Here is a 21,478-nt window from a genome sequence, read left to right as displayed (position 1 = left end):
GGGTTATAGATACTTTTTCGCATGATTGTAATCTAGCAGTTGTCCTTTACATTGTATCACAATGTCACGATGAACGGACCAATAGAAATGCTCCAAATGACTTAAAATCTTTCTACATAGACTTCCATAAGATGTGTAGTTTTTTTGTTTTTTTTCCTCTCCTGTAAAGCTGCTGTTTCGGGGATCAGAGGAGTGGCAGATCTAATCCTCCAGCTTCAGCAGCTGATGTTCTTGTGGCTGAATACAGTTAAATCATCACAGCAGTGTTCCAAAAATGAAGTGAAAAAGAGTGCTTTCAGAAGAAACGTTAGAGGAGTCCACATACTTTTGGCCATGCAGTGAAGCACTCCCTGAGAATAATGGGAATCTTTCGGTTCGTTCCCCGGAATTTCCCCAGTTCATCACCCCCTAAACACGCTCACCTCGGCCCGGGCTGCTGCTGCTGCTGCTGCTCAGCTGGACCGTGGGTTTAGGGCGCCTCCTGGTGGCGGCGGCGGCGGGAGCAGCCTCCAGGATGGGCATTGCTCATCCCGTGGCGCCGAATTAATCCTTTGACATTCAGCCATGCGTGGCAAATGTTAAGTGTGTGTGCGTGTGCACGCCGCATTGTGAGGTGTGCGCCACTGTGTGTGTTTACATGCAAATGATGTTTGTAATTAAGTGTACCTTACTAATTGTAGCAGATTTAAATTCCAAATGTGTCGAGCGCTTCCCCTTTGTTGCCTCCGCCGCGGATCCGCAGCACAGCGTATCTCCCAACCCGTCACCCAGACCCCCTACAGCAAAGCTGCATATACATTCACCTCCTTCCTACCTCCCTCCCCATCTCTCTCCCCCTATATACACCTCTCTTTACCTCTCTCTACCTCTCTCCCCATCTCTCTCTCCCCTATATACACCTCTCTCTACCTCCCTCCCCATCTCTCTCCCCCTATATACACCTCTCTTTACCTCTCTCTACCTCTCTCCCCATCTCTCTCTCCCCCTATATACACCTCTCTTTACCTCTCTCTACCTCTCTCCCCATCTCTCTCTCCCCCTATATACACCTCTCTTTACCTCTCTCTACCTCTCTCCCCATCTCTCTCTCCCCCTATATACACCTCTCTTTACCTCTCTCTACCTCTCTCCCCATCTCTCTCTCCCCCTATATACACCTCTCTTTACCTCTCTCTACCTCTCTCTTTACCTCTCTCTTCCTATATACACCTCTCTTTACCTCTCTCTACCTCTCTCTCCCCCTATATACACCTCTCTTTACCTCTCTCTACCTCTCTCCCCATCTCTCTCTCCCCCTATATACACCTCTCTTTACCTCTCTCTACCTCTCTCCCCATCTCTCTCTCCCCCTATATACACCTCTCTTTACCTCTCTCTACCTCTCTCCCCATCTCTCTCTCCCCCTATATACACCTCTCTTTACCTCTCTCTACCTCTCTCTTTACCTCTCTCTTCCTATATACACCTCTCTCTACCTCCCTCCCCATCTCTCTCCCCCTATATACACCTCTCTTTACCTCTCTCTACCTCTCTCCCCATCTCTCTCTCCCCCTATATACACCTCTCTTTACCTCTCTCTACCTCTCTCCCCATCTCTCTCTCCCCCTATATACACCTCTCTTTACCTCTCTCTACCTCTCTCTTTACCTCTCTCTTCCTATATACACCTCTCTTTACCTCTCTCTACCTCTCTCTCCCCCTATATACACCTCTCTTTACCTCTCTCTACCTCTCTCCCCATCTCTCTCTCCCCCTATATACACCTCTCTTTACCTCTCTCTACCTCTCTCCCCATCTCTCTCTCCCCCTATATACACCTCTCTTTACCTCCCTCCCCATCTCTCTCCCCCTATATACACCTCTCTTTACCTCTCTCTACCTCTCTCCCCATCTCTCTCTCCCCCTATATACACCTCTCTCTACCTCCCTCCCCATCTCTCTCCCCCTATATACACCTCTCTACCTCTCTCTCCCCCTATATACACCTCTCTACCTCTCTCTCCCCCTATATACACCTCTCTACCTCTCTTTACCTCTCTCTACCTCTCTCTCCCCTATATACACCTCTCTTTACCTCTCTCTACCTCTCTCCCCATCTCTCTCTCCCCCTATATACACCTCTCTCTACCTCCCTCCCCATCTCTCTCCCCCTATATACACCTCTCTACCTCTCTCTACCTCTCTCTCCCCCTATATACACCTCTCTACCTCTCTTTACCTCTCTCTACCTCTCTCTCCCCCTATATACACCTCTCTTTACCTCTCTACCTCTCTCCCCATCTCTCTCTCCCCCTATATACACCTCTCTCTACCTCCCTCCCCATCTCTCTCCCCCTATATACACCTCTCTACCTCTCTCTCCCCCTATATACACCTCTCTACCTCTCTCTCTCCCTATATACACCTCTCTACCTCTCTCTCTCCCTATATACACCTCTCTACCTCTCTTTACCTCTTTACCTCTCTCTACCTCTCTTTACCTCTCTTTACCTCTCTCTACCTCTCTACCTCTCTTCCTATATACACCTCTCTCTCTACCTCTCTCTACCTCTCTCTTCCTATATACACCTCTCTTTACCTCTCTCTCTATATATACACCTCTCTCTACCTCTCTCTTTACCTCTCTCTCCCTCTCTCTTCCTACATACACCTCTCTTTACCTCTCTCTCCCTCTCTCTTCCTATATACACCTCTTTCTACCTCTCTGTTTACCTCTCTCTCTATATATACACCTCTCTCTACCTCTCTCTTTACCTCTCTCTATATATATATACACCTCTTTTTACCTCTCTCTTTACCTCTCTCTCTATATATACACCTCTCTCTAGCTCTCTCTTTACCTCTCTCTATATATATATACACCTCTTTCTACCTCTCTCTTTACCTCTCTCTATATATATACACCTCTCTCTACCTCTCTCTTTACCTCTCTCTATATATACACCTCTCTCTACCTCTCTCTTTACCTCTCTCTATATATACACCTCTCTCTACCTCTCTGTTTACCTCTCTCTCTCTATATACACATCTCTCTACCTCTCTCTACCTCTCTCTCTATATATACACATCTCTTTACCTCTCTCTACCTCTCTCTTTACCTCTCTCTATATATACACATCTCTTTACCTCTCTCTACCTCTCTCTTTGCCTCTCTCTATATATATACACCTCTCTCTACCTCTCTCTTTACCTCTCTCTCTATATATACACATCTCTTTACCTCTCTCTACCTCTCTCTTTGCCTCTCTCTATATATACACCTCTCTCTACCTCTCTTTACCTCTCTCTCTATATATACACCTCTCTCTACCTCTCTCTTCCTCTCTCTTTACCTCTCTCTCTATATATATACACATCTCTTTACCTGTCTCTACCTCTCTCTACCTCTCTCTATATATATACACATCTCTTTACCTCTCTTTACCTCTCTCTACCTCTCTCTCCCGCTCTCTCTCTCTCTCTCTCTCTATATATATATATATATATATATATATATATATATATATATATATATATATACACATACATACACACACCTCTTTCTACCTACCTCCCTCTCTCTCCCTATATATACCTCTCTCTACCTCATTCTTTACCCCTCTTTCCCTCTCTTTTTCTTTACCTCTCTCGCCCTCCTTCCCTTTGCACCCCTCTAGCCCACGTCTGGTGTTAGGCAGAATGGTGCCAATGGGATCATGTTGATCTGTTCTAGAGAGTCCTATTCTATTGGCAGTACTTCTCTACATGGACTACACAAGGTGTGTGTGTGTGTGTGTGTGTGTGTGTGTGTGTGTGTGTGTGTGTGTGTGTGTGCATTTGCACATCTGTGTCAGCAATAGGTGCCACTTAAATGATCTGAATGTATTTGTTAGAAGGGGTGTCACAAGTATTTGGACAGGTAGTGTAGCTCAGGAACGGATTTGGATTGCATGAAAAGAACACCTTTCCGACTGTGCAGCAGGGGGGTCTTGTGTTGCAGCCAGTGGCACGGGGGTCTCTCTCTCTCTCTCTCTCTCTCTACAGAATGAGTGTGAATCCGCTGTTATTGTGCTGAATCATCTTCCTCATCATTTTGTGGACTGGCTGTTCGGGTGTAAGGTTTGAGACCACTGGAGAAAGTGTGTGTGTGGGTATGCTGGCCGTCCTTTCACATCCGTGCACACTGACACACTCTCATGCACATGTGCATAAACATGCACTCTGTCCTCCAGCCCCCCCCCCCCAGCCCCCCCCCCCACACACACACACACACACTCACTCCTTGTCTCTCACTCCTCCACTGGTTTGCAGGATAGTTTCTGGTTATCAGTCGGATGGCAGCTGTGTGTGCGAGCGCGTTTGTGTGTATGTGTGTGGCACTGCATGAGCGACCAGAGGTCGATAGAATTACAAGGTGTGTGTGTGTGTGTGTGTGTGTGTGTGTGTGTGTGTGTGTGTGTGTGTGTGTGTGTAGGCTGCCAGTTTCTTCTCACTGCATTTGAATTACAAAAGCAAGGGGAGAGAGAGAGAGGGTGGGAGGGCGAGCGAGCTGGCATGGAAATGAGAAAAAAGGTTTATCTGTTAGCCGCCTCCTCCCAGCCGCCGCCCGCTCCGGCCACCGACCGGCCGAGAGAGGGAGAGAGAGTGTGGGAATAACCCAGAGAGAGAGAGCGAGACGGGGGACTAGGGTACGAGTGAAAGTATGCAGCGTGTCGCTTCACTGCTGAGGGGTTTGAATCTCCAGAAGATTCAGTATTTCAAAATGATTCAGTTCAGTTTTCAGGTTTCACCATGATTCAGTTTGATTATGATTCCTTAGTAAACGATTCAGGAACTCCTGAATCTCAAATTTCACCCCGAATTCAAGGTCATTGTGATCGTCTACGAAACGATTCTTTAATGCTTCATCAGGATTCGATTCGAGTTGCAGTACCAATTCAGTTGCAGTATCCATTTATGGTTCTGTAGAAACGATTCAGTGCATCATCATTTTTCTGCATCATAATTTGAAATTAAACCACAATTTGATTCAATCCCGATTCATTAGAAAATATTCAGTCCGTTATTAAATCTTAAATTTAAACTTTGGTTGAATAATGATTCTTTGAGTGATTCAGTGCATCAGGGATATCAAAGCTAACCACGATTCAGTTATGAGTGAGTGTTTGGCACATATTATAAATTTAACGTGATGTTTTTATAAATAATTCAGTGTATTACAAAGTAATAAATGTAAAAAAAAATCAATAATAAACATCTGTTCTGAATTATTAATAATGATTCAGTTCATCATTAAATGTCAGATTGAACCATGACACAATTATGATTCTTTAAAAATAACTCTTTTAAATTGAACCGTAATTTAATTTGAACAATTCTTTAGGATAGTTTGGATCTTGTGTATCATCGTCTCAAACTGATCCAGTCACTAATGATTCTTTAGGGAAGGATTCAATGCACAGCTTAATTTCAGCCACAGTTTATTTCCGATTCTTTTTCGATCTTAAAAATGATTCTTTAGGATTCTTTAGTTCAGTTTGGATCATTGGACAGTGAGTCTGTGTCTGATAAAACATACGATGAGAAAATGATTCTTCGGGAAATGATTCAGGGTGTTATTAATGCTCAGATTTATCAATTTCATTCAGTTACAGTTGGGCATGATTGGGAATGACTCGGTGTATCCTGAAACCTCTCATTTAACCATAAATGACATAAATGAAACTTCATTTCATTAAAGAATTGCGATTCTTTAAATGATTTGATTCATTTTATTGTTAAATCTGAAGTTTTTCAGCAGTTTGATTCAGTTCAGTTAAAATATGTAACAATTCTGTAGCGACATGCAGAATATTCAAATGGGACAAACGGCATCATTCTGCTTTCCTAATGAAAACACTTGCGCGCGCACCCACGCATACGCGCACACACACACACACATACACACACACACACACACACACGCAGCGCAGTATTTGATCAATCTTTCTCCAGGGTTCCCCCAGAGTTTTCAGTAACGTATGCAAAACTCGCCCTAAATCCCACTACCTAGCTCTAATCCGCCAACCACACAAAGACTGTTTGCTTTGTGTGTGTGTGTGTGTGTGTGTGTGTGTGTGTTCTGTGCTTGTACTGGTAACAGTTGAGTTTGGTGTGGTTTTAGGGATTAGTGTTGTCTCCAGCTGCAGTGAAGAGCAACTCGCCAGTAGCTGTGTGTGTGTGTGTGTGTGTGTGTGTGTGTGTGTGTGTGTGTGTGTGTGTGTGTGTGTGTGTTTATGGTTACTGCATATATTCTGAAGTGTATAAAAGTGTGTGTTATGTGGTGCTGTTGAGGTTTTGGTGCTGTACAGTATATATGGAGCATGTTTGATACGGGCAGGCTGACGATATGGGCCCAGTTCTCTCTGTATTATCAAAAATAAACTACATAATTATATACCACTATATTATATACACTTTATAATTCACTATATAATCACATACATCATATAATATATAATATATTCTATACTGTATATTATTGTTACATCTACTATATAATTAAACACTTCTTGTATCGTCATTCTTACCATTTATTTAAGCTCAAACAATAAAGTAAATCAGTTTCAAATTAAACTAAAATAAAGTAACATTTCAAAATGCCTCGAAGAAACAAACAAGTCAAGCTTATGTGACTTTAGCAGCCATTTAGCAACACCATAGCAACCATCATGCAGCACTTTAGCAACCATCTAGCATCCACGAAGCAACACCACAGCAACCATTGTAAATACTATAGCAATCTCACAGTGCCATAGCATCCACCTGAGATACCATAGGAAGCCCCTGGCAATGCCTTAACAAGCACCTTGGAACACTATAACATCCATCTAGCAACCACAAAGCATCTGAAATTATAAATACCAATAGCAACCACCTGGGATACCATAGCAACCACCTGGGATACTATAGCAACCACATGGCAATGCCATGGCAAAACCATTGCTGCCACCTGAAATAAAATAGCAGTCACCTTAGCACCTTATCTAGTAACCACTTGGCAACCACCTAGCAACACTATAGCATCCATCTGGAATACCATAGCAACCACCTGGGATACTAGAGACAACTTTCATTTCATTTCAATGAAGTCAGTTTTGAATATGTTCACTTTTGTGTGTGTGTGTGTGTGTGTGTGTGTGTGTGTGTGTGCGCATGCGCGCATGAGCCTGTGTCACTGTGTCAGGACAGACAGACACACACGTATGTACATGCAACGTGTATCTACCTTGCGTGTGTCGGTGTGTGCGTGTCGGTCCTGTGACCCCCGACAGCGGCGGCTGACTCTTGGCCCTGTAACACAAGCGTATCAGAGACCACCCTCTGGCCTGCTAATCCGTTTAGATGGGGGCGATAGAGGAGCACAAAAGCGCGGTAATTAATAGGGCTATAGAGCTTTATGCATGGAGGACTGGATGGAGGGGGCGAGGGAGGTGGTGGGGGTGGAGGGGTGGTCTTTTTTGTTTCCTCGCTCGCTCTCTTCCTCCTTTTTTTTTTTCTTCCCTCCACCTCTGAGGCCGGGCGCAATAACAGGAGCTCAAGGTCAAGGGAAGGGTGGGTGTGTGTGTGTGTGTGTTGAGGGGGTTGTGGGTGGGGTGGTTGGAGGGGCTGTCCCACAGGCCAATTTGCATGAGAGATGAGCGAGAGAGAGAGAGAGAGAGTGCAAGAGCAGAAGGGACGAGATAAGAACAGATAGCTCGCTAAGAGAGAGGAAACAGAGGTGGGCCAATGAAAGGAGAGAGAGGTGTAGAGTAACAGCAGAGAGAAGAGAAAGCGAGCGAGCGATTAAAGCCCCACAGAAACCCCCAAAACAAGCATGTGAGAGCTTGCAGTCCAGCAGGGGGTGCTAATAGCTCTCAAAGTTTGGAGTTGGATTTAACAAGAAACAGTGTAACGCCCAAGATAGACCTAAATCCAGCTGTGTACAGACAACTCTCTAGCTGAGGCGTTTAAAGGTCTGTCCCGACTGTTTATGGTCTTTCCACAGGTTTTTAAAGCCCCCCCCCCATATTGTCGTGTATTTACAGAGGCGAGATTGGTGACCATGTAAGTCCAGAGTTTGTTAACGACATTAGCCTAGCATCACTTGTTCTGAACTAAGGAAGCAAACTTTAGATACCAAACATTTATTGAATGAAAATCCAAAATGAAGTGAATATCTAGAATGTTTCATGTGAATATCCAGAATGGGTTGAATTGAATTAATGAATTAATAATAAAACAAATAGCCAGGATGAATTCATGAGATGAATATCCATTATTATTACTTTTATATCTAGATTAGCTATAATAAATATCATAAAATGAATATCCAGTATGAATACTTGATAAAAATGAATATCCAGAACGAATTTGATGATAAAAATGAATATCCAGAATGAATTCTTGATAAAAATTCATATCCAGAATGAATCTATATTATAAAGAATATCCAGAATGAATTCTTGATAAAAATTAATATCCAGAATGAATCTATATTATAAAGAATATCCAGAATTCATTGATTTCTTGACATAAAAATGAATATCCAGAAGTAATTTGATGATGATAATGAATATCCAGAATGAATTTGATGATAAAAATGAAAATCTAGAATGAATCTATTATAATGAATATTCAGAATGAATTCTTGGTAAAAATTAATATCCAGAATGAATCTATATTATAAAGAATATCCAGATTGAATTCTTGACATAAAAATGAATGTCCAGAAGTAATTTGATGATAAAATGAATATCCGGGATGAATCTATATTATAAAGAATATCCAGAATGAATTTGATGATCAAATATCCAGGATGGATTCATAGTTTATTAATGTCTAGGTTAGTTGTAATAAAGGTAATATCCAGAGTGAATTGGATCATAAAGGTAATATCCCGAGTGAATTGGATCATAAAGGTAATATCCAGAGTGAATTGTTTTTTTGGGAACGGTCGGCAAATCAAGGCAGATAATTACTATGAACGTCTTTTATTCAGTGTTTATTTTCTTTCTGTTGTTCGCTGGAATGCTGGAGTTAGCTGAGTACTAACCCGCTGTACGTCGCTCTGCTGATCTGCACAGATTCCTGCTGAACGCAGCAGAAGTGATCATGCCTCAAACATCAAGTTTAGGACTGCAGGTCTACCTGCCCAGCCTGAAGATCAGGAGAGAGGGAGAGAGAGCTGGACAGACGAGCAGAAGAATACAGGGGCAGGTTGTCAGAGTTTCTGATGGGGAGGAGGGAGACAGAATGGGTTTGGGGGGTTTGGGGGGGTCGGGGGGGGGGGGGGAGGGAGTATGGCCTTTGTGATGGTGATGGAGGTGCGGCCTCCAGACCCAGGCAGATAATGACCAACACCTCTAATAACATTCTGCCCTCGACCCATTTACTGTGGAGAAAGCTGAGAGAGAGGGGCGAGAGACCTCGAGACGAAGTGAGAGAGGGAGAGCAATGTGTTTAAAGTATGACGTGGTGGAATCACATGTGCAGTGTCTTACTGGAAGTGTGTGTGTGTGTGTGTGTGTGTGTGTGTGTGTGTGTGTGTGTGTGTGTGTGTGTTTCTGTGAGTGTGTGTGTGTAAGCCCCTTGAGGAGACATTAAAAGAGAATATGTGCATAGTTTTTCCCCCCCCCCTCACACACACACACACGCATAGCGCACACACCCACACCAGTCGGCTTACTCTCTCTTTATCAGAGCGTATTTACGGAGGGCGATGGAGCGTGAAACGCCTTTGGGCTCTCCGGGACCAGATGGGGACACACACACACACACACACACAGAGAGAGAGAGAGAGAGAGCAACTTTCTCCAAAGGCAGTGTTATCAGTAGCGTATTACTGAGCTTCATTGATAGGCTCAGTAATCACTCCCTCCAATCTGCTTAATGGAAAGAAGAAATGGAATGTCTATGAGAAAGGGAGGAGAGAGAGGGGGATGAAAGAACGAGAGAGAGCGCGAGAGCAAGCGACGGAGAAGACGGGCTATAAGCAAGCTCTCTTATTCAGTGTGTGTGTGTGTGTGTGTGTGTAGAAGAAGTGAATAAAAGGAAGTGTTTACGGGTAATAGAATGAGGGCAGGTTGAAGGTGCAGCTAAACACACTCACCCCCCCCACACACACACACACCCACCCACCCTCCTCCACACAAAGAGAGCCACGCGAGAGGTGCCGCCGGGTAATAGAATGGGGGGCCGGCTAAAGGTGCGCCCGAACACTCTCTAAGGGGGCTGTGTTGAGATAAACGAGGTGTTACGGTCTACCGTACTTTGTAAGCATCTCCAGATAGATTCCCATTCCCTGGTCTTGTAATGCTTCCCAGGTTCATGCAAAGCCGGGTTTTCCTTCCTCCAACGAGACCCCGGTCCAGTTACCATGTGTTGCAGCTATGCCTCATATTATGTAGGCCCCCCTAAGCCTTCCCCAGGCCTCCACATGATCTTTTAAAGTCCTGTACGGTGAGGTCTTCACGGATCGTGCCAGGAAGCCTCGGGTGAGCCTTGTCCTGACCTTGTTGCTGGTTCTCCGGTTGTCCTTCCCTGGATCACTTTTAGGTAGGTAGGTGCTGACCACCGCATACCCTCCTGATGTTTTGGAGGCGCTCTAACCCAGCCGTCTAGCCAACACAGTTTGGCCGTCTCTAATGTTGGGTATATTCCCCGATTCTGACCCAGTGAAGCTCGTATTCCTTCTGTGGTATCTGGCACCAAGACTAGCAGCAGATCCTCTAAGCCAGTCCTGTAAGTTCTTTTGGAAGGGACTGACCACTACCTGATGTTTTGGAGGTGTTCTGCCCCGGTCATCCAGCAGTTTCTGACCCAATGAGGGCTTAAGGTGTCCTGGGGGCCCTCAGTTGGGAGGTGGAACCAATCCCTTCCTTGCAAACTGCAGCTAATACAACATCACTGGAGCTCAACACACTTGAAGGCCAGTGCTGGCTGGGGCTGGGGGTGGGGGAGAGGGAGGGCTAGCTCCGAGGGTCCCAGTTATGGGATAATGGCGCCTGACTTAACAGCCATCGGCGTCACACTGACCTCCCCATCTTCTCTGACCTTTCCTCTCTCTCTCTGCCTCTAGACGAGGGCGGGGCCCCCTGTGAAGACCCCTGATCAGAAAGCCAAGTCCCCTGCGTACTGCTACAACTGCTCCAGACGGGGACACTTCGGCCATGTAAGTCACACCTTGCTGAGACCACACACTCGGCCCTCGCGATTCTACACTCTGTATGGGTGTCAATGGCTACCTTCACACAGCAGGTGAAGAGGCCCAAGGAGTTCCAGTGGTGGACAGTCGGGCCACTGACAACGCCCCTCACTGGTGTAGGGATGTCCCAAGTGCAACACTGACCTGACCCAAATGTCCGAGTTGGGCCGCTTTGGGACCTGCTGTGTGAACATAGCCAAAGTCAATGTGTATTTCGATCTGTATTTCCCATTGTGTGTGTGTGTGTGTGTGTGTATGTGTGTGTGTAGGAATGTGCAGAGAGGAGGATGTTTAACGGGACCTATCCAACGCTGCCTTTCGTCTCCAACTACAACAGCCAGTGGGACATCAAACGTCTGGAGGACCGAGCGCTTAAATACGTGCATGGTTGGTAGAACGGAGCTCTTTCGGCTACCTTCTTGCCGTCTAATCGGCACAGTGTGCAGGCAGCTAGCTGAGGAGGTCGTAGTTGGATTTGGTGAGGTTAGCTTTTAGCCTAGGACCCAGCTAGCACCCACCTAGCTTAAGGGGCTGCAGGTTGTAGCACTTATCGGCTTCCTCACGACTCCCAGCACTTCACCCAGTCCCTGGCTTCTGGCTTCTAGCCTCATTAGCTTCACTTCCTTATTCTCCTGAAGTCGCCGCTGTGTTTAGCCTTGAACTGGCCTGGCTTTGTGTACATTTTGGGACTGTGAGGAGGGGTGTCCACAAACTTTTTTTTTTTTTTTTTTTTAAATAGACATGCTGTGTAGACATTATATCAGCTCGAGGAGTCTAGTGTTACCACAGTGCTATCTGGTGGGCCCTTGTCCTGCATTACCTGTTAGCTACATTAGCCCCTGGTCTTGGTAGATGGACAGCTGTTAAGGTGGGAGCTGAATTCTCTCTCTGTGTCTCTTGTGTTGCAGACCTGCAGGAGGCCGGTCTCCTAGAGCGGCAAGAAGAAGCTGCAGCATATACTCCCCAACCCCAACCTCCCCGAAAGAAACAGAAGCGCGACCCCAAAAGCACCCTCTTCCCATTCACTCCCAGCGGACGCCCCCCGAAGAGACGCATCGCGCACACCCCTAAACATCACCCTCAGACCACACCTAAAGGCAACGCGCACACACCAGTGCAGAAGGTCGCGCAACTGGAAGGTAAGAAGAAGAGCAACAACAATAAGAAGAAGAAGAAGAAGAGCAACGTCAACAAGGACGTGTTCATAATTGATGTGGACCAGGACTTCCCCCGAGGCTTCCCGAAAAGCCCCCACAGCCGAGGAACCTGCACTCCACCGTCCGCGGGCAAAGGCAGACCCGCCGTGCTGTTCAGCTCAGGGAAAAGCTCGGAGAGGAGCAACAAGAAGAAGAACAAAGTCAAGAAGTGGGAGAGGAAAGCAGCTAACAGCCAGAAGCAGCACCAAGCCTCTGACGAGAACCTCTTTTTAATCAAACAGAGGAGGCGTAGGAGATAACAGTGTGTGTGTGTGTGTGTGTGTGTGTGTGTGTGTGTGTGTGTGTGTGTGAGAGAGAGTGTATGTGTGTGTGTATGCAGAGGACAAGTAGTTGATTTAAGTGAGCTCTAGAATTTGTCTCCCTCTGCTGGCAGCACTGATCCTAAAGGAACAGCTTGAGCGAACAGGCTAGCATGGCTGACCAGTACTGGACCAATACTGGTCAATTAGCAGGATCTGCCTAATGCTAATTACTGGCTGTTACAGGACAGACGCTATTTGTCTAAAAGTTTGTGGACACCCTTTCTAGGAACACATTCAGCTACTTTAAGTTGCACTCATTGCTGACACAGATGTGCAGCTTGTCTAGTCCCTGCAGAGAAGTACTGCCAATAGAATAGGACTCAGATAAACCTACTGAACCTATTGGCACCATGCTGCCTAGTGCCAGGCGTGGGCTAGAGGGGTATAAAGCCCCCCAGCATTGAGCTGTGGAGCTGGAAGGTTCTCTGGAATGTAGAACTGGATGAGTTGGTGAGTTGGGGATGATGAGAGAGGGTGGTGATCATCATTCAACATCCTGACCTCACTAACTCTCGCTCTCGTCGCTAAATGCAATCAAATCCTCACAGCAATGTTCCTGCAAAATCTAGTAGAAAGTCTTCTTCCCTGGACAGTGAAGACAGTTACTCCAACATAAGCAGGATCAGCTCTTTTAAATACCCTTGATTTCAGAAGAAACGGTTATGAATGAGCGGGTGTCCCAATACTTTTGTCCACTTAGTGTATGCTGGTAGCCTTTAATTAGTCTGAGCATGTTCACTGTTGTGAGCCACGTTAGCTTTTCCGACAGACCTCAAACAATCATGCTAAGGTGGCTAAAGAGGGGTAGATGCTTGTTGCCATCAGTTAGCCTGATAACCAGCGCTGTTCACTGTTAGCCGCATGCTAAAGTGGCTAAAGATGAACAGACGCTTGTAGCCATCGATTAGCATGATTTACACAATCGTGTCTCAGGGCTATTCCGTTTTCTTCACTGTTAGCCACTTGAGCGTTTTTTTGCAGGACTGCTACGTAAAAGTAACAGCTGCTAAAACAGGCTAAAGCAACACAAGATGGTCAATAGCCGTCAATTAACCTGATCCCCGACGCTGTTCACTGTTAGCCGCTGTAGCATTTCTGACAGAACAAGCATGCTAAGGTGGCTAAAGAGGGACAGACGTTAGTAGCCATCAGTTGGCCTGATCTGACTGACTGCTGCTCGCCATAATAAATCAGATCCGTTCAGTTTGTTGAATTAAATGAATTTCATGAGACTAATTTCGTACCCCTCCTGCGTAGCGCTCAAACCCTGAGCTTTACTCGTGTGCCATCTCCCCTTCAGCCATCCGAGAACTGCGGGGGCTGCTGACAGACATCCCCCCCTGTACAGAAGTTCATAGGAGTTTTCTATTTATATTGTGTACATGCCTGTAGCGACGCTACACTGCCAAATAAAGGACGATTTTGGATTCCCTGTTTACGGTTGTTCGAGTTCATTAAATTCACGCTGATGCTGCGTTTCATTTCAACTGTGGGACATATTTTGGTTAGATTCACCATAAAACACCAGCAAACAATTGTCAAACCAGTTGTGGTAAACTTCAATGTCTTCAACTGGTATTGCTAACAATGCTACCTTGACACAGTGCTAACCTGGGACATTAAATATGGGACACTTTTTGGTTAGATTCACCATAAAACAGGTAAAAGATTGTCAAACCAGTTGTGGTAAACTCAGATCTTCAACTGGTATCGCTAACAATGCTAACCTGGGACAAGGCTACCCTGAGACAAGACTAACAATTCTGACCCGGGACACAAAAACGTGGGACATATTTTGGTTAGATTCACCATAAAACACAGGTTAAAGATTGTCAAACCAGTTGTGGTAAACTCAGATCTTCAACTGGTATTGCTAACCTGGGACAAGGCTAACCAGGCTAACCTTGGACACGTAAAAGGTGGGACATATTTTGGTTAGATTCACCATAAAACAGGTAAAGGATTGTCAAACTTGTTGTGGTAAACTCAGGGCTTCATCTGGTATCGTTAACCATGTTAACCTGAGACAAGGCAAAAAATGCTACCCTGAGACAAGGCTAACAGTGCAAACCTGGGCCACTAAAAAGTGGGACAAATTTTGGTTAGATTCACCATAAAACACCAGTAAACAATTGTCAAACCAGTTGTGGTAAACTTCAATGTCTTCAACTGGTATCGCTAACCATGCTACCTTGACACAAGGCTAACAACGCTAACCAGGGACATAAAATATGGGACACTTTTTGTTTAGATTCACCATAAAACACCAGTAAAGGACCGTCAACTGGTCTTGCTAGTCTTCAACTGGTATTGCTAACAATGCTACCCTGGGACATAAAAAGTGGGACAAATCTTTTGGTTAGATTCACCATAAAACACACCGGTAAAGCATCAACATTAACACCACCGGCCAAATAATTGTGAAGGTCCCCCTTGTTCCTCCACAACGGATCTAAGCACTCGAGACATGGACTTCACAAGACCTCTGGAGGTGTCCTGCTGTGGTATCTGACACCAAGACTAACTAACGTCAGCAGCAGATCCTTTACCTAGAAGCCCTGTAGGTCGTGACCCTGTCGCAGGTTCAGTGGATGTCCTTCCTTGGAGCACTTTGGGAAGGTACTGACCACTGCATACCGGGAACACCCCACAAGACCTGCCCTGCCTGATGTTCTGGAGATGTTCTGACCCAGTCGTCTAGAACATCACAGTTTGGTTCTTGTCAAAGTGTCTCAGATTCTTACTCTTCTGCAGTAAAATGTCCCACAAAACAAGGCTGCATCCTACGAAGACCCCTAACGTAATTTGTGGCCTCAGTATATTCTCTTGTGGCCACACCTTCTTACAAACCACCACCGAGAGCCGCAACCGGTCAAAAAGCCTGTTTTCGTCCAAACGCTTTTAAGAAAAAATGCTTCAAACGGGTTGAACTAATGACGGCTTTGCCGATTTTCCCCAAATCCACCTGTAACGAGGCCTCGGGTTGGGTCTGAAATGGAACTGTCCTTCCCTAATAGGTCCACATTCCTGTCCTCATTCCCTCACGGTTGTCCTCAGACATGTCTGGCCTTGTGAGACGAGCTGTCCTTCATCCCCCGTGTCTACAGCTACTTGCTAATTTCCTGGGGAGACAGGTTGAGGGGCCAGGCAGACTAAGCGAACCAATCAGAGGCCCTCAAGCAGCTGTTCCAGTGTCCAACCTTTCTGTCTTAAAGCTTTCCTCCACCCGCTTCCACCCTTCGTCCTGAAGCCTGTCCTCTGTCTAGACTAGTGGTCTAGACCAACCCTGCTCCTGGAGAGATGCCTCCCTGCAGATGCTGGACCCAACCCTGATCCACCTCACCTGATCCTACTGCCTTTGGAAATGGTGTTAAATCTGGGTTGGAGTTCTGATCTGAGTTGCTGTGCGGTATCTCAGGTGGTTGCTGTGGTGTCACAAGTGGTTGCTATGGTGCTAGTATATCTTTGATCATATAAGAAGGCTGCATAACCTTTTTACACCTTCTTTCGTTCATATGGGAAAACACTGTGGTCTTGACTAGTGGTTGCTAGGGTCTTGCTAGGTAGTTGCTGTGGTACCCCGTTTATTTGATTAGGTGGGTTGGTGACAGACCAACCAACTAACCAACCAACAGCGTCTGCTGGACCCAAAGGGGTTTCTCCACTGGAGTATCCCACAGGCTTGCAATACAGCCCCCCAAATAAGGTGGGGTGTCCTTCGGAAGGCCTCCAGTGCCCGATTCCGTTCTCCGTCCTCATTCATCTGGAGGTTGTTGTGGAGCATGGACGTCCCTGTGGTATCTAGCACCAGGATGTCAACAGCAGATCCAGCAAGTCCTGTAAGTTGTCAGGATCAGCGAGCCTTAGGTGACCACGATCCTGTTGCCGGTCACTGGCGGCATCTCCATTCTTGGTTCGGGACCAACCACTACATACCCACCTCTTTGACCGGTCAGTGGTGTATCAGTTGTGGAAGGCGTTCTGTAGCTCAAGCCGTTCTGTGATGTCTGTGTGTCCCAAAGAGCGGCTATATGGACAAAAGTATTGGGACACCTGCTCGTACATTGTTTCTTCTGTTGGACAAACTGTCTCTACTGTCCAGGGAGGAAGGCGTTCTGTAGCTCAAGCTGTTCTGTGATGTCTGTGTTAGCTCACATGCTATTTGCCTTTCCCTTTGAAGGCTGCGTGTGGACGTTCTGTTCTCCGCCAGTAAATCGAGGGAGCGCAGCGTTGTAAACCAAATACAGACGCCATGCCAAGCACTGCAGCGCAGCCCCTCATGCCAAGAGAGAAATATCACCATGTCAGAAGTTCCTCTTTTTCCAGAGCATTCTCAGACAGCGTGTCAACTGCAGCGTCTCCTGGAACTTGGCAGAGTCGTCAGACTCGGGAGGAGGACGAGGACGACATACGAAGGCCTCACAAGCGAACACACATGGTCTCGTGGGTTCTACGCTGGGTTCTACTCCGTTGAGTCAGAACACGCTCGGCCGTGGGTCTAGCTGTGAATCAGGCCGACCGAGCCCCTGAGTCAGTCCCACTGGGATTAGTGAATCCTGCGGGTTACCGTAACACCAGACCACGAAGCGGATTCCTTAAAAATGAGACGCCCTGATTTCGCCTCAACTCCAGACTCCACATTTCCCTGGATCAGGCCCACCTTTTCTGAGGGGCCCTAAGCCATGTTCTGTTTGGGCACCTCCACCACTAAGCAGAATGTGTGGCTGGATTGGGATTGAGTGGATGATTTCCACCGAGCAACGGTTTCAATTTTAGGGAAGGAAGGGGTTGGCGTTACCATAGCAGCCACCTAATACGTCACACAAAGCAACACACTAGCAACCAATTACTTAGCTTACTTAACTTAAAAGAAAACGCTTAACGAGATGGCAGTAACCACTTAACAACCCCCTAGGAGCCACAAGAGGTACCATAGCAGCCACTAAACACCTTGTAAATAATGGGCCCAAACTGACTGCCTATACCAGTTGAGCAGTGGGGGCTCATGGTTAAAGCGCTGAGTTATTGATCACGGGGTTGTGGGTTCAATACCCACATCCACCAAAGCTGCCACCGTTGGTCCCCCTTCAGCAAAACCCATAAGCCTCTCTGCTCTGGCTCTGTATTTCTCCGGGCTGGGGATGGTGGTCAGTTTTCCTGTGGGAGAGGAACGATTGCAGCACCAGCTCTTTGTGCTGTAATTCGCATCATTTCCCTTTATGTTCCGGTTTCAGATGAGCTTCGTAGCCCGTAGCTGAATGTTGGGATCGTTTTCCCGTCACGTCTCATTGGGTGTCGGTACTGGAGCAGAACTGAGGGAGAGTCTTGGAGAGCTCGACACTTTCACAGCGCTACCAGGCACACGGACTGAAAAACACAGTGATTTTTACACCTAACAGACAGTCGACGCCAGCTGAGGCAGAGGCAGATTTACACTGGTGCTAACGGCTAACGTGGCTAACAGATTCAGTAATTAAAGGAACGCTATGTAGCCGTTTCTACCTTTTAAAAATAGCAGCGTCAAATCGTTCTGAGGCTCCACTGACTTGTAAAAGGGGGAGTAGCACTGTTGCAGTTGCTATTCCTGGCTAACTAGCGGAGCTTCTGTACCTCTCAGCTTGGCTCAAAGTGTGTACTACACTTCCCGACAGTAGGGGGAGCCCAAGAGCAAGCAATCCCTGTTCTCATACAAAATCGGGATTAGAGTTGGGGTGGAAAATGCTCAGATGCAGTTCTACAAGCCTGTTTACCACCCTGTTATTGTACCTCAAAGTGCTTATGGGGGTGGAGGGTGAGCTCTATGTTTATTGGCTGCTTTGCAGCACTGCAGCGGCTCACAGGAGCCGCATAGCATAGCTTACTACAGCGACTGTAACCGTCAGTATTGATGGTTGTCCATGTCGTGTAGTGCCAAAAACATGCAGTTAGCATACTATGTTTATACTATGCTAACTGGTGCTGTGTAGCTTGTTTAAACTAATGAACAACAATGGGCATTTTGCCCAAACTGAGAGTGCTTGAACCCCTACATTGCTACTTCTGTACAGTTCAGTCCAGCTGTTCTCAGATCTGATCTTCAGGCCTAAGCTAAAGAAAGCCTCGATCTTCCTGCGTTGTGTTCTATGCTCATCACCGCCCCCCACCACCACCACCACCACCACCACCACCACCACCACGACGGTCTCCAGGCCTCCAGGCCTCCAGTCCTGTATCAGTGAAAGTGACATGTCTTTCTCATTAGTTCTATCGCGCCTCTCGCCACAGCGAGGCGAGCGCTCGCACAGAGGCTTGTAAAAGGAGGAACATTAAAGACGGGAAGATCAAGGAATGAGGAAAAGAGGCTGAACAATAACAATAAAAACGTTCAATAATTAGAAGAGAGTGGGCGGGGGCGGGGGTGGGGAGGGGGGGCGGTCATTAAAATGGGAGTAGCTGAAGGCCTCCCTGGGATCGTAACTGCGACTGCATGTTTCAGACACATGGGGTGCAGCGGTTGCTGGCGCACTGTCCCAAAGAACGACTATTTGGACAAAAGTATTTGGACACCTGCTCGTTCATTGTTTCTTCTGAAATCAAGGGGATTAAAGAAGAGCTGATCCTGCTTCTGTTGGAGAAACTGTCTCTACTGTCCAGAGAAGAAGGAAGGAAGGCTTTCTGCTGGATTTTGGAGGAACATTGCTGTGAGGATTTGGTTGTGTTCAGTGGCAGGATGTTGGATGATGATGATGATGATGATGATGATGATGATGATCATGATCACCACCCCATCTCATCATCATCCCCAACTCATCCCAACCACCATCCATCATTTCAGAGAACACAGTAGTTCCTCTGCTCCACAGCTCAATGCTGCTGGGGGGCTTCATACCCCTCTAGTCAAACGTATGGGTGGCCCAAGTGTGATGGGACCAGGAGGGGTTAAACATGGGTGCCTAGCACATGTTCCACCCATGCGAGCCACACGTGAGCACATTGGCTGAGACGTCAGGGCCGATCGACTACGTTTACGGTTCTGTTGTTCTCCGCTCAGCTGTCTCTCCAACAGTGCGGCCTGGTGAAGACCATCTGGAGCCGCGAGAGCTTTAGCCTTGTTTGGCTCCGCAGCCATTGCTCTGTTTTTAATTGTAAACAAAACGTTGGTAGGAGTTTGGGGTGGAGGAGAGCTGGCAAACCACAGCGTGGACTGCAGTACGTACTCATACTCCTAGAGTGCTGTGAAAAAGTCTTTGCCCCCATGGTTCGGGCCAGCTCTGACCAAGCTATTTCCAGTGCCCCAGGGGCTCTACTGAACTACCATCAGAGTGGACGCCGTCCCAACGTCTGTCCAAGAGGCGCAAAATCATCCAGGAACTGACAGAAAACCCAAGAGCAACATCTAAAAGGTGTTTCTAATAAAGTGGCCACTAGTGAGTGGAAGCACAAGTGAGCTGTTTCTGATAAAGTGGCCGCCAGTGAGTGGAAGCACAAGGGAGGCGTTTCTAATAAAGTGGCCGCCAGTGAGTGGAAGCACAAGGGAGGCGTTTCTAATAAAGTGGCCGCCAGTGAGTGGAAGCACAAGGGAGGCGTTTCTAATAAAGTGACAGTAGAGACGGTTACTCCAACAAAAGCAGGATCAACTCTTTTTAGTCTTGAATGAGCAGGTGTCCCAATACTTTTGTCCACTGAGTGTGTATTAAAGCACCAGTAGGAGCTGTGGTCTTCTAGGGGGTAATGTAGAGGGTCAGAGGGTCAGCATTAGGCTGTTTTGGTGTGTATGTGTTTGTGAAGTACAGACGCCAGTCTGACTCCCATCATTAACCCGTAACACACACACACACACACACACACACACACACAGTGATGGAAATCACTGTCCTGCAGCAGGTGTGTGTGTGTGTGTGCGCGCGCTGAGGTATCACTGTATTACCTCAGTCTGACTCTGAGGCTGTTGATGATGAAGAGCTCCTCCAGCGTCTGCAGCTGAACTGAAGATCTGACCACAGGCTTTCCCTCTTGGTTGACCTCCAGGCCGTGTTCAAGGTCACCCACAAATTACACACCTCACACACTTAATTACACACAAGCCTACACACACACACACACACAGAATACCAGATGTCAGTCTTTTTATCATGTCTGACTGATGACTCAGACGTGTGTGTGTGTGTGTGTGTGTGTTTGTTCATCATGTAGAGGGGAGTGTAATTTGTTGTCTCTGAGGGCAGGAGCTCCTTTTACTGCAGATCGTGTGGAAAAGCCAAGAGGAATGTAAGACCAGAGAGAGAGAGAGGGAGTGCGATAAAGTGTGAGAGAAGGGAATGAGAGAAAGAGGGAAAGTGAGAGCAGAGAGATAAACAAAGAGCACGAGTGAGAGGAGAGAGAGAGAGGAAGAGAAGGAAGAGTGAGAGTGAGATAAAGAGAGAAAGAAAGAGTGAGAGAAGGTAGAGAGAGAGAAAGAGTGAGAGGAGAGAGAGAAAGAAAGAGTGAGAGAAGGTAGAGAGAGAGAGAAAGAGTGAGAGGAGAGAGAGAAAGAAAGAGTGAGAGAAGGTAGAGAGAGAGAGAAAGAGTGAGAGGAGAGAGAGAGAGAGAGAGAGAAAGAGTGAGAGAAGGTAGAGAGAGAGAGAGAAAGAGTGAGAGGAGAGAGAGAAAGAAAGAGTGAGAGAAGGTAGAGAGAGATAAAGAGTGAGAGGAGAGAGAGAAAGAAAGAGTGAGAGAAGGTAGAGTGTGTGAGAAGGGAGAGAGAGAGAGAAAGAAAGAAAGAGTGAGAGAAGGTAGAG

At 46.6% G+C, this 21,478-nt stretch overlaps 1 protein-coding gene across 1 annotated transcript in view; it reads left to right on the top strand.

Moving 5' to 3' along the window:
• zcchc7 (zinc finger, CCHC domain containing 7) overlaps positions 1 to 14,158 on the top strand; it is a 69,193-nt gene extending 55,035 nt beyond the window's left edge. Inside the window, 3 exon segments of the mRNA XM_072670568.1 lie at positions 11,078 to 11,170; positions 11,473 to 11,590; positions 12,112 to 14,158. Of these exon segments, the coding sequence (XP_072526669.1) occupies positions 11,078 to 11,170; positions 11,473 to 11,590; positions 12,112 to 12,659 (759 nt within the window). The 3' untranslated portion in view covers positions 12,660 to 14,158.
• Positions 14,159 to 21,478: the final 7,320 nt, after the last annotated feature.

The sequence above is a fragment of the Salminus brasiliensis genome, chromosome 24 (genome assembly GCF_030463535.1).
Source record: "Salminus brasiliensis chromosome 24, fSalBra1.hap2, whole genome shotgun sequence".
Taxonomy (NCBI): domain Eukaryota; kingdom Metazoa; phylum Chordata; class Actinopteri; order Characiformes; family Bryconidae; genus Salminus; species Salminus brasiliensis.
The sequence above is the reverse complement of the archived record's forward strand: the minus strand, read 5'-3'. Positions and strand labels throughout refer to the sequence as shown.